The sequence below is a fragment of the Clytia hemisphaerica genome, unplaced genomic scaffold (assembly GCF_902728285.1).
Source record: "Clytia hemisphaerica strain Z4C2 unplaced genomic scaffold, Clytia hemisphaerica genome assembly, whole genome shotgun sequence".
NCBI lineage: Eukaryota > Metazoa > Cnidaria > Hydrozoa > Leptothecata > Clytiidae > Clytia > Clytia hemisphaerica.
Window position 1 is genome coordinate 2583267 of NW_027103551.1, and position 14447 is coordinate 2597713.

General features: G+C 35.3%; 1 protein-coding gene across 6 annotated transcripts in view; it reads right to left on the reverse strand.

Annotated features, from left to right (window-relative positions):
* The window catches only part of LOC136800299 (leucine-rich repeat-containing protein 71-like), a 48880-nt gene that overhangs the window by 1375 nt on the left and 33058 nt on the right, over positions 1–14447 (reverse strand). For all 6 annotated transcript variants that reach the window (XM_067056923.1, XM_067056925.1, XM_067056924.1 and 3 more), the window contains exons 10-11: positions 14287–14389; positions 12688–12809 (exon numbers count right to left, since the gene is read on the reverse strand). In XM_067056923.1, the coding sequence (XP_066913024.1) occupies positions 12688–12809; positions 14287–14389 (225 nt within the window). The remainder of the gene's footprint in view (positions 1–12687; positions 12810–14286; positions 14390–14447) is intronic.

Genomic DNA, 14447 nt, shown 5'->3' on the forward strand with positions numbered 1-14447 from the left:
TTTTAAAGTGTTTTAAGCTTTTTTCACATGCACGTAAAATTTTACTTTAGACCTTAGAGAAAATCGTTCGTATGGCTGTCTTTTGGGAATTTCCCCGACATTATGTAGAGTTTTTGTTGATTAAGAGAGTACCCAAGTTAGTGAAAAAATGATTGACATTTATATTAGCTGGGGAGAATTTTAATCGCTAGTCCAAAAAGTTTAGTTACTGGCTCCGACCCTAACTTTTCCCAATAAGCAGGGACACTATTGGAAAGATTTCTGGGTAAAATAGAACATGGTAGCATCAGAGCCGACCAGTAGTTGATTTTCAAGACGCCAATCTTTTGATCCTTGCTATTACAAAAGTCATTTTTCTAACGTACACACCCGAAAAATTGCCGATACCCCACTGTGTTACGCAGTTACTGTTAAGCCACTCACTCAATGTCGGTTTTACTCTGGCTAAGGTTAACAGGAGATGAATTTTAACAGGCAAAGGGACAACCAAGCTATTGTGATTTTGTTTATAAATAAGAGAAAAATTACAGTGAAAGTTTGTGATTCTGACCTTGGATTAGGGTATTTTTATTATATTTTGGACTGTTACTAAGAAAAAAACATAATTGTCAAAATCCGGCATTTCTCGAGTTCTTCCGTTAGAAAATATGACGTCATCTTGACTTACTCAAATCAAGAAAAGGGACGACTAAAGGCCGGTGTCACAGGAAAAAAGTACTCCCCGAAAAACCTAGGATAAAAGTACTCCCGGGAGTACATTTTTCCTAGGGAATTATCACCCCCTCCAGGAAAACAGTACTCCCCATCGATACTATGCTGGGAAGTCAATTTTCCATAAAACTATTTTTTTGAACTATCAACCAGTTTTTGTCTGTAGTCGGTCCATCAACTTTGAATTTAAAGGAAATTTCAGAACTATAGCCGAGAAAAAATTGAAGAAAAAAGTTTTCTGAGAAATTTAATCCAATCTCAGTATGTCAGTTATACCTTAAATTTTAATTACTCAAACCTTTTTTATTCTTCAGGAAGCTTGATAAGTCAGGTAAAAAATTAGTTGGAGAAGAAAATCTGGCTCCTCAGAGACCCTTTACCCCGAGTTTGGACTAATTTTTTAGTTCTAAAACAAGCCTCTAATTTAGACTTCTTTCTCCAAAAAGGGAGTAAAAATTTTGAGAAAAATGCTGCAAAACTTTAAATCGAAAAAGTCGATATTTTACGCGAAAAGCCCAATCGATTGCATAATTTCATTCAAGCAAAATAAGTGCTTCTTTCTAGGGTAGTACAAATTTTCTTGGCGTACTGTACAACCAGGACCCGGACCGGACCTTGGACTCTGAGAAAACACGGACCCCGGACCTTTACGAAAACCTGGACCCCTCGTAAATTTTCGAGAAAACACGGACCCCCCTTCCAATGTTCCCTTACTCCCAATGTTCCCACAATCCCTTATGTTTCATTAATCCCAATGTTTCTATACTTCGCAATGGTCAGCTAGCCTAAAGGCTAAATATTGGGTCCACATGCTGGAGGTCGCTGGTTCGAGTGAAGGACGGTGCCATCTAAGTTTTCAGTTAGACCATATTTCATGTATTTTGAGGCGTAGATTCCGAAAATCGGGGTCCCGAGTTCTGAAAACCAAGTGAAAATTACCCAGAAGCCCCTGAAATTCGTCAAAACTGACTTTACCAGACCCCGGACTTTGGGCCCGCCCGAACACTGCATCCACTCCACTGGGTTCTAAATTGTTCCTGGGCCTTCCCAAAGTGTGCTCTGACCCGTGGCAACCTTTCGTTTCGTCTTAAAAAGTCGGCAAAAATCGGCCAAAAATACCCAAAAAGGTGATTTCGGGCTATCGGGTTCACCCCGAACGCGTGCCGATCGAGCTTAAATTTTGAGGGAGTCTTCAGGGTGACGAAGGAAGGTTCCCTGCCAAATTTGGAGTTTATACCATTTCCAGTTGGCTCAGAATTCACGCGTTCGGGGTGAACCCGATAGCCCGAAATCGCCTTTTTGGGTACTTTTTGCCGATTTTTGCCGACTTTTTAAGAAAGCTGGCCATTGAGAAGTATAGAAACATTGGGATTAATGAAACATAAGGGAGTATGGGAACATTGGGAGTAAGGGAACATTGGAAGGGGGTCCGTGTTTTCTCGAAAATTTACGAGGGGTCCGGGTTTTGGTAAAGGTCCGGGGTCCGTGTTTTCTCAGGGTCCAAGGTCCGGTCCGGGTCCTGGTTGTACAGTACGCCGTTTTTCTTGGAATTGAGATATTTTTTTACAATCAAGGTCGTAATATTTGAGAAAACAAGTGATACTTTTATGGACCTACCTGGTTATGCATTTAACACATATATAATTGATATCTACATAAGCGTGACCATTAAACAATCATTCAGAACACAAATAGTGACGATCTATTAAAATTAGTCATTTGTTTCTTATAAAAAACACGTTTAGAAACCAAAATTTCATGCTCTTGAAATATTCGGATCAGGTGCAGTTATCGGTACCCAAGGTAGCATTCTTTACCAGTAAAAAAGCTGGTAAAGAATGCTACCTAAGAGTGGTTTTTTTCAATTTACTGACCAGATTTCACTAGTAAAGAATGTTACCTAAGAGTCATCTCCTTTCACTGGTAAAGAGTCTTACCTAGGCGATTCCCTTCACTGGTAAAGAATCTTACCTAAGTATCTTGACGATCACTGGTAAAGAATCTTACCTAAGTGTCTTGACGATCACTGGTAAAGAATCTTACCTAAGTATTTTGACTGTCATTGGTAAAGAATCTTACCTAAGTATTTTGACTGTCACTGGTAAAGAACCGTACCTAAGTATTTTGACTGTCACTATGGTAAAGAACCGTACCTAAGTATCTTGATGATCACTGGTAAAGAATCTTACCTAAGTATTTTTAGGATCACTGGTAAAGAATCTTACCTAAGTATTTTGACTGTCACTGGTAAAGAATTGTACCTAAGTATCTTGACGATCACTGGTAAAGAATCTTACCTAAGTATCTTGACGATCACTGGTAAAGAATGTTACCTAAGTATTTTGACTGTCACTGGTAAAGAGTCCTACCTAAGTGTCTTGACGATCCACTGGTAAAGAATCCTACCTAAAGAATCTACCTAAGTATTTTGACGTCACTGGTAAAGAATCTTACCTAAGTATTTTGACTGTCACTGGTAAAGAATCTTACCTAAGTATTTTGACTGTCACTGGTAAAGAAGACCTAAGTATTTTGACGATCACTGGTAAAGAATCTTACCTAAGTATTTTTAGGATCACTGGTAAAGAATCTTACCTAAGTATTTTGACGATCACTGGTAAAGAATCTTACCTAAGTATTTTGACTGTCACTGGTAAAGAATCGTACCTAAGTATCTTGACGATCACTGGTAAAGAATCTTACCTAAGTATTTTTAGGATCACTGGTAAAGAATCTTACCTAAGTATTTTGACGATCGCTGGTAAAGAATCTTACCTAAGTATTTTGACTATCACTGGTAAAGAATCTTACCTAAGTATTTTGACGATCACTGGTAAATAATCTTACCTAAGTATTTTGACTGTCACTGGTAAAGAATCTTACCTAATGTTTTAGAGTATCATATGTCCTGAGTTGAGGGTAACATACAATATTGTTTAAAGTTGTATTTTTTTCTCGTTTTTTTATTTCACAACATACAATTTACAATCAAAGCAATAAAAATACGATTACCTTAAGTGTATTATTTTGGGCTGGTATTTAATTAGGCGGACGGTCAATGTTTAAAAATTTAGTGGCTATTCAATTAGGCAGATTTAACCTAAAACTGTCAAATCAGTCAAATCCAATTCCCACCACAAAATTAATACACTTAAGGAGTAAAACTCAGAAGATCTTCTTTTGTTACTGAAAGTCATCTACATCTAAAAATCTTTATGTTTTCAAAAGTTTATGTATTGTTTTCGTCTTTTAAAGCCCTCGAAGAATCTCTTACTGAAGCTTAGATTATCTTGCACCCAGAACCGAAGGTTATATTCTGCAAGTACGCCACCAGCCTGCTCACAACGAATCCCATGCATTGCTCCTAGCCATGTCGAAGCGTGCATCTTTGCCTCCTCGCTGCCTTGGAAGAGTTCGATCGCGTTAGAAAAAGCAACATTTGGTCTGGCATTTAGATTCCCAAGTTCACTGAAAACTATGGTACCTGCTATGATAGGTAAAACATAGCGGTAGTTCTCATCTTGGTATCTTCCTCTAGTGTTGTGTACGAGACATCCTCGGCCGTTAGAGTTATCCAAGAGGACGAGAATATTGCATCCTTGATCGTTCTTGCATTTCTACATGAAGATATATTAATATTGTTATCATTATATTACCCCGTCCCAACTGAAAAAAATTGGCCAAAGAACCATCAACGTTTGAAATAATACCTGAAATGTCAACCCCGCGGAAATTCAAGGGAAAGATTATACATTTAACCCTCTCACATCTCAGTTTTTAACAAGCAAAACGCGATGTTTAAGGAACTTGTCTAATTTCTTTTTGATTTTTGGGTAGTCCTACCTTTTTACAAATAATCTTTTTTCAAAACCTAATTTACGACAAAAAAATAAAACTACCAAGATATTTCTGTTGCTCACGTAATTCAAAATGGCGGATATTAAAAAATATAAGAATTCAAGAATTCTGACATTACAGAATTGCTTCAAATTTAGATATATTCGAGCGTTTTGTATTTTGAACAAATACTAAAAATTCAAGTAAAAACTGTTCCCCAGTCAAAAGTGACGACCTTTTTCGTCCGAACCGTTATTCTGCATAAAATCTCCCTGCTTTGATTCATCAATGCTAAAAAAGTCAACTTGTGTCATGACATTTTATCTAACTTCCTATTTTCAAAGATTTAAAGCGACTAAAGCGCTAGAAAAGCCCGGGGGGACACTGGGTTTGCGGACTGACGGTATGTGCGGGCCAAAAATTGACTTTTAAAATTGCACCCTTACAGTGCAGCAAAAATCAGTGAAAATAATACCCTTAGTGCAAAAAATGGTCAAATTCTAGGATTTTTGGTCAAAATTCTAGCATTTTTGGTCAAGATATCTAGATTTTTCAAGAATTTTCTGAAATTTCTAACCTTACAGTGCATTTTCCCCCGAATTTTCGATCCTTTTGGTGCAAAAAATGATCAAAATTCTAGCATTTTTGGTCAAGATATCTAGATTTTTCAAGAATTTTCTGAAATTTCTAACCTTACAGTGTATCTCTAGTTTGTCCGACCCTTACAGTGCATTTTAAAGATATTGAAAAAGGTACCCTTAAGACCCGCACATACCCGTCGGTCTTTTTCCCAGCTCCCCCCCGGGTAGAAAAGCCACAAATAGTGATTTTCCGAACCACCAAACCTACTGGTTGATCGCGTTTTAGGCTTACGTAACTACCACAGTACAGCTTACAGCGAGACGGGAAAGGGTTAAAGAACGTCCCCATTTTTAATCCTACTGAGGGGAGGGATACTTAACATACAATACGAAACACTTGTCCCTTTTCTCGAAAAGGATATAAATAAAATCGTTGACATGCTTATCTCATTCACATCTAAGATACAATAGTTCCAAAGGTGTTTCACTTATCAAAGGAAATTATTATATTTGTTTGATTTGTAAAAATGGAGAGGCTGAAGGCTAAAATTTGTTAAATTTGGCTAGGAAATTAAAAAAAAGTGTATTTTGATAAAAGGTGAGGAGGCTGCTATCACCCCACCTATAGATTACCAATCGATTTAAATAGCTTAGATAATTTTGAAAGAATATTTGACAGTATTACTTCAAGATAGGAATAAGAAAAATATACCTTAAGCTCCATTACTTTGACCTGTACACCAGGACCACCTGCTTCGACTGGAAAGTCTTCTAAAAAACCTTGACATTGCTCGCGGAATGCTTTCATCATTTGGCTAGCGGATGGTTTTGATAATGCTAAGTCCTCTTTGATCTCCTAAACAAATAGGTTTATATAGAGAGTCCGCATGGTATTCTTCATCATGATTAATCCGCGCACGAAACGCAGGGTTACGATTATTGCTCTAAACGCCGTGGCCCGTGGTTAGTTATCTTTTTTCAACATTGAGAAAAACACGAAGGAGGGAAGTATTCAGGAACAAAATATTTGAACTTACTGCCAAACTCATTTGCCGAGCCCATCTATCAATTCCTTTAATCCACTTCGAAGTCGAGATATTTGATTTTTCAAAAAATGATCCAGATTTAATGGTGGACTTGCTCGTACATCGTGGACATCGCCTTAAATTGATTTATTACAAAAAATTTAACTCTTGAAACACTGATCTCACTTCTTCGTGAAGTTTGAAATGAGACTATTTATTGGTACATACCGCGTCACTTCTGGATTTGAGCTTTGTCTTACTAGTAACTCTAGTGCCAATCAAAAAATCTTACTGATATTTCAAAGGTGAAATTTTTCATTTCTAAAATTTCAAACCTTTAACATGATTGAGAATAAGAGTCAATCATCAGTCAGCGTACGAATAAAAATTAGTTTTAGTAGTTTTTGGTTTTGAAATATAAATCTCAAGAGGATAAAAATTTAGCCATAAAAAAATCGTTGACTACCAAGAGCCAATAGATTCGCTGCTCTCTATTTTTCTTTCTTCAACCACTCTTCTGTACCAAAACTTCTGTTTTAAGGAATAAAAAAATTAATTACCAAATTTTTTTCTCAAGCAGTAAAACCATACGGACATCCTCCTCGTGTTTACGGCGATTGTTACATGTTTTGGTCTGTGCAAAGACCCCAAGATCCATCAACTCTCGTGCTAAAATTTCTTCTTCGTCGCAGATGCCTAGAACTTGCTCAAAATTCATGTTGAATCGATCTCTTTCGACGCTGATTTAATAATGAATACTTTCACGTAAGAAGAGCACAATTTTTGGTGGATTCTAGACATAAATTATGTCTAGACATTGTTGTAACAACGAGTCTACGTAAAAGACAGCCCTGTTTCTATTTTTCATGAGATTTTCCTCGAAAACTGTCAATCTTTTGAATATTCCCTGTGTCTACTTTTTGGCACGGGGGAGAGGGTGACTGCATGTGGGTATTTAGACAGGCTAGTGCGTATTATGTTTTTCAGGCTTCTGAAAGTGCAGCACTGTAAGAACTAAGAAGGGTCGATAAGAAATAGGTGCCCTGTAAGGGTCTAAAATTAAGAAAATAAAGGGAGCGTGCGAAATAAATCAGCAAAAAACTTAAGATTTCGAACATTCAAACCTGAAATTTAGATTGAAGCTCCCTAATTTGGCCTTTATTGGGTCATTATTGAAGTGTCCAAATAGTTAATAATAGCTATACAGCACCTGACCCCGAGAATGTAGGTGAAATTTGAATCAGACCTGAGAGATGTAGATCTGCATTTAAAAAAATATTGAATGTTTTAAACGAAATTTTGAACTCCCAAAATCCTTTCCCAGGGGTTTGTTTCATTCCTTTTGATAGATAGGCTAATTTTTTTGGTCCTTGAAGTTGACTCCCATTTTCGTTATAACTCCAGAATGTAGGTTTGGTTTTATGGCTTTAAATCTAGTAATAGTAAAATGTTGATATTTTTTCGATTGAATTAATTATAACAGGAAATTTTAGAAATATTTTATGCCAAAACAATATTCTAAAGAGCTTTTGTTATTCTGAAAATTGGATTTTTTCGCTTTTTAACCCCCAGAATGTAGGTGAAAAGATTCGGTTGCTGAGAGCGAAATTTCAGTATTCATCGGAAATTTTTGTTCTCTAAGTGAAATTCATACTCTGACAAAAAATTTACAAAGATATTAATTTTATCGTGCTACAAATCATGAAAAGTAAAAGAAAGGACGGAAAGAAGAGACAAGAAAGTTGTTTTTATTGTGTAGGTTGAAGATTCTGTGTTAAAATATGTGAATAATGTAACAAAACCCCTGCCTCACAGCCCCGTTAGAACTTTTCCCACGTCGGGTCAAAAAATTTCTACTAAATTCCCAATGGGGATAGAAATTCTATTGTTCCAAACTTTTCTGATTGGGCTGGGATCCCAGCGGGTCTGGGACACGTCATAGAAGCTTAAAATACCAACATTAATCATCTCTCAGGTAATACTTTCATGTTATGAAAGTAAAACAAAAAAGTTTTATATAATTTGACAGACTTTTTATGTCGGGTTATGAAGGCTCCCAAATTGTAGGTCAACTAACCCCAAAAGGTAGGTCAAACATTTTCGTTAAAATATCTAACTTAGAACAATAAATATTGAAATGGACTATTTTTCACATTTCCTTAGTTCATTAGGAATAAGAAAATACCCTATCATCATAATTTAATTCCAATAGATTTCGATTTAGAGAAGATTTATTTAAAAAATGTCTCAATTCGAGTAGTATCCAATCAACTTCGATTCAGATTTTGGCCTGAAAAAATCAATTCAAGTTAAAATTTTATGTCTAGAAATAATCCGTAACAACTTTTTATGAAGTTGAACTATCGTTAGGGCTACCATGCTAAAAAATGAGAAACCTACATTCTCGGGGTTTACTACATTCTCGGGGTCAGGTGCTGTAGACATTTCAATCGTGCTATGAGAACAAGGGGGAGAGAGTTCATATATTAAGAAATGTACTCTATGAATGAACCTATAAGTGAATTTCTTTAACTGTGATTCTCAATGGCATCAAGATACCTTGGCAATATTATTTACCAGCGATCCTAAAAATATTTAGGTAAGATTCTTTACCAGTGATAGTCAAAATACTTAGGTAAGATTCTTTACCAGTGATCCTAAAAATAGTTAGGTAAGATTCTTTACCAGTGATAGTCAAAATACTTAGGTAAGATTCTTTACCAATGATCCTAAAAACACTTAGGTAAGATTCTTTACCAGTGATAGTCAAGATACTTAGGTACGATTCTTTACCATAGTGACAGTCAAAATACTTAGGTAAGATTCTTTACCAGTGATAGTCAAAATACTTAGGTAAGATTCTTTACCAGTGATCCTAAAAACACTTAGGTAAGATTCTTTACCAGTGATAGTCAAGATACTTAGGTAAGATTCTTTACCAGTGATCCTAAAAATAGTTAGGTAAGATTCTTTACCAGTGATAGTCAAAATACTTAGGTAAGATTCTTTAGTTACCAGTGATCCAGTCAAAATACTTAGGTACGATTCTTTACCATAGTGACAGTCAAAATACTTAGGTAAGATTCTTTACCAGTGATAGTCAAAATACTTAGGTAAGATTCTTTACCAGTGATCCTAAAAACACTTAGGTACGATTCTTTACCATAGTGACAGTCAAAATACTTAGGTAAGATTCTTTACCAGTGATAGTCAAAATACTTAGGTAAGATTCTTTACCATAGTGATCCTAAAAATTCTTTAAAACACTTAGGTAAGATTCTTTACCAGTGATAGTCAAGATACTTAGGTAAGATTCTTTACCAGTGATCCTAAAAATAGTTAGGTAAGATTCTTTACCAGTGATAGTCAAGATACTTAGGTAAGATTCTTTACCAGTGATAGTCAAAATACTTAGGTAAGATTCTTTACCAATGATCCTAAAAACACTTAGGTAAGATTCTTTACCAGTGATAGTCAAGATACTTAGGTAAGATTCTTTACCAGTGATCCTAAAAATAGTTAGGTAAGATTCTTTACCAGTGATAGTCAAAATACTTAGGTAAGATTCTTTACCAGTGATCCTAAAAACACTTAGGTAAGATTCTTTACCAGTGATAGTCAAGATACTTAGGTACGATTCTTTACCATAGTGACAGTCAAAATACTTAGGTAAGATTCTTTACCAGTGATAGTCAAAATACTTAGGTAAGATTCTTTACCAGCGATCGTCAAAATACTTAGGTAAGATTCTTTACCAGCGATCCTAAAAATATTTAGGTAACATTCTTTACCAGTGATCCTAAAAATACTTAGGTAAGATTCTTTACCAGTGATCCTAAAAATACTTAGGTAAGATTCTTTACCAGTGATCCTAAAAAAATACTTAGGTACGATTCTTTACCAGTGATAGTCCTAAAAATACTTAGGTAAGATTCTTTACCAGTGATCCTAAAAATACTTAGGTAAGATTCTTTACCAGTGATAGTCAAAATACTTAGGTAAGATTCTTTACCAGTGATCCTAAAAATACTTAGGTAAGATTCTTTACCAGTGATAGTCAAGATACTTAGGTAAGATTCTTTACCAGTGATCCTAAAAACACTTAGGTAACATTCTTTACCAGTGATAGTCAAGATACTTAGGTAAGATTCTTTACCAGTGATCCTAAAAATAGTTAGGTAAGATTCTTTACCAGTGATAGTCAAAATACTTAGGTAAGATTCTTTACCAGTGATCCTAAAAATACTTAGGTAAGATTCTTTACCAGCGATCCTAAAAATATTTAGGTAAGATTCTTTACCAGTGATAGTCAAAATACTTAGGTAAGATTCTTTACCAGTGATAGTCAAAATACTTAGGTAAGATTCTTTACCAGTGATCCTAAAAACACTTAGGTAAGATTCTTTACCAGTGATAGTCAAGATACTTAGGTAAGATTCTTTACCAGTGATCCTAAAAATACTTAGGTAAGATTCTTTACCAGTGATGTCAAATACTTTAGGTAAATTCTTTACCAGTGATCCTAAAAACACTTAGGTAAGATTCTTTACCAGATAGTCAAGGTAAGATTTTTACCAGTGATCCAAAATACTTAGGTAAGATTCTTTACCAGTGATCCTAAAAATACTTAGGTAAGATTCTTTACCAGCGATCGTCAAAATACTTAGGTAAGATTCTTTACCAGCGATCCTAAAAATATTTAGGTAACATTCTTTACCAGTGATCCTAAAAATACTTAGGTAAGATTCTTTACCAGTGATCCTAAAAATACTTAGGTAAGATTCTTTACCAGTGATCCTAAAAATACTTAGGTAAGATTCTTTACCAGCGATCCTAAAAATACTTAGGTAAGATTCTTTAGATCCTAAAAAAAAAGTCTTTACAAATACTAGGTAGATTCTTTAAGAGTTAAACATTCTTTACCAGCGAAAAAACACTTAGGTAAGATTAGGAAGTCCAAAACAAGATACTTAGGTAACATTCTTTACCAGTGAAAAAATACTAGGTAAGATTCTTACCTTAAATACTAGGTAGACCTTTACCAGTGTAGAACTTAGGTAAGATTCTTTACCAGTGAAAGGAAATGACCCTTAGGTAACATTCTTTACTAGTGAAATCTGGTCAGTAAATTGAAAAAAACCACTCTTAGGTAGCATTCTTTACCAGCTTTTTTACTGGTAAAGAATGCTACCTTGGGTACCGATAACTGCACCTGATCCAAATATTCTTTCATATTCAAGACTTCAAGAGCAAAAAAACATCTACCCCAAATTTTTTTACCAAGAATCGAGCTCCGTCACATTCGAGGGTTTATAGTTATGCATCTTTGTGCAAAAAATCATAAAGAATAAAAGAGCCAATCTCGAGAAAAGCTAATACCTAAGTAATTGATAGTGTGCTTATAAAAAAAATATCGAATTTGGCCAGCTTTTCTATAAAAACATGTCTAAACACATATATTCTTTAAAAGTAAGCCCTCCTGAGCAAAAATCTCATAAAAAAATTGAGTAATTTGACTAAGAACATTGATGTATGCTTATTAATAGTGATTCTTATAGATAAACATGCGTTTTTTGAGCCAATAAAATTTTTTCTTAAGCCATCTTTTACCTACGATGGTACCCTACTTTCATGCAAAAAATCAGAAAAAATTAAGGACCTAATTTTTCACAAAGTCAAAAAAACCCGTTTTTTAGCCGTTTTTTTTGAAAATCGGGCTCCGTCACATTCGAGGGTTTATAGTTATGCATCTTTGTGCAAAACTGACGAGCCAATCATGAGGAAAGCTAATAACAAACGAACGAACGAACAGACGAACGGACAAAGGTTAATTTATAGGACCTCCACCGGGGTAGGTCCAAAAAGGAAATTCCTACGAAATCTTATAGCCACGAACGATTTAGAAGCGCTCTAACTTAGAGCGTCAAAAGCTAGACTAAGGATCCAAAATGTTTAAGAATAGTACAATAAGGTTCTGAATATAGTCTCGAAGTCTATAGACCCCTCCCAAATGAAATATTTGATTAGATCTAGCAAATAGACAAAAAGTAACTTTCTCGCTCAAACTTCAAATTTCGAAAAACGAAAAAAATTTCAATATATTTTAACGCAGATTGGGGGAGTACAAATTTCCTAGAGGGGGTACAAATTTCCTGGGAAAAAAGTACCGGGGAGAATTTATTTCCTGGGAAATAAGGACTCCGGGAGTACTTTTTTCCGGGGAGTACCTATTTTCTGTTACACCGGTCTCCACTTTCGCGCGACATGAGCGAAAACTTTTTGACGTTTTTGTAAGGTCATTGGTCGGTTGAAAAATGAAGCAATTGAAAACGGATGAAAAAAGCAGAACTTCCTTCAACGTTTTTTTTGTTCGCGCGAAAATTTTTTATGTCGTAATCTTTTCTTCAGGCAAAAAAGGTTAAGAAAAAAACTATCACCCATTTCGCGCGAAAGCGGAGACCGGGCTCAAAGAACTATAGCGCATCTGAAAGGTATTGATACTAAATCAAGGGAACAAAAAAAGAGAATATTACTTGTAGTGAGAGTCTCATAAGACCAGTTCCCAATGATGTCTTGTTCGATTCGATTGACATGTCTGATTGATATTTAACTGCTTCATATAAATGTTCCAATCCAACTTCACTGATACTGTTCCCTATGATTAAGCAAAAATTTACAAGGGGATTGAAAGATGCACGTATAACTTTTTCATACCATAAAAATCCCTAGAAAAAAAAATTTAAATTGATTTCCTGACTTCATCTAGGGTAAGCTTCATATTCCCCGCCTGGGCTTTTCCAAAATGATATATAAGCAACTTTTTCTGAGCTCACACCTTTTATTTATTCTCATCTTAAGGGTGTGGATCGCTGGATTCTTTTCTTCCATATATGATAGTACAGTACCATAAACCAGCAAAAAAATGAAAATTATTGGGGGAATTTTTTGGCTATTTTTTAATTCTTGGTAAAAATTTCGGTAAGAAACCAGTTTCAAATTTTTCATTTTAAACCAAGGTGTACAATGCATTTTTGTCAACTTGCAGTATCCGAAAAAAATAAATTATGATCTTGAAATCAAAACGGGAGTTGCAGGACGCCTTCACTCTCTTATACAACCGAATATATCCCCTTTTCTCCCTTTTTCCCTGTCAGAAATCTTCCTCCGCAAAAACAACAACAAAAACCCACAAAAACAGTGCAAAACACAATAGCAAGATCATTTTTCAAAAATCTTTTTCAACATTTTGAGTCTAGGAAGATTTGTGGTTTGCATGGCCCCCGTCAGTAAAACTTATATATACCGTTTAGAGGAGTGAAATAAGGGTGAAAATTCCAAAATTTTCTTCGTCGCCTAACCATGGTGGGCGACATATTTTTTGGCCGACTCAATTCGATTCGCACGACGGGGGCAAATCGCAAATAATGGCTGATTGTTAGAGATAAACAAATCACAATTTTGCGCCCCTTTTAGTACTAGAAGTATCCATTTTCCCAATAAACAATGCGAGGGTAGAAATTTTCCATTTTTTGTGGTAGCTTCGGTCCGAAAAACAAAGACAACGGAGCCAAAATTGAGTGAAAGGTAAATAAGTCTATAGTGATTTAGTTGTTTTTTCAAAAGGAATGTGATTGTTTAATAAGATAACATTTTGAATTAAGGGATCCAGGGACCCAACTGTTGTATGTAAACTAAATTTCAGGGAAAATTACCTAAAAGCTTTTCTAAGAGCTTTAAATTGGGATATACTTTGCAATTTCTGAAATTTGAACACCAAATTGTTCTTCTTTTCATTCTTTAGTTTCGAACACTGTATTGGGCCATTCCATTTTATATCCATGCAGGGGGTGGACGAACATTTCCAGAGGGTCTTCCGAGAAAAATATCCAGGAAGTATTTTTTAATTTTTCAAAGGAGGGTAAAAAACTAATTTTAGTTCCCCTACTCTCACCTCACCTCAATGTATGAGAACAATTTTTCCATATAACGGTATTCTCGCAAATTTTGCCATTTTCCAGGGGAAAATGTGACTACACATTTTCAACAATTTTTTTGAGTTAAAAAGATTCGTCCACCCACTGTATGTTTTTTTAATGGAACGGCCCATTGCATTCTTATAAAAAATTTCTTACTGGCTAAGTTTAGGTTGATCAGTGCTTTGTTGCCTGGTATCCAAAGTGCACCATCTTCTTCACGCACATTTTCCAATAAGGGATTCTTAAATTCAACTACTTCCTAAAAAACACAACAAAAAAAGCAAATAGTTATATGCAAATGACATGACACCCTAACT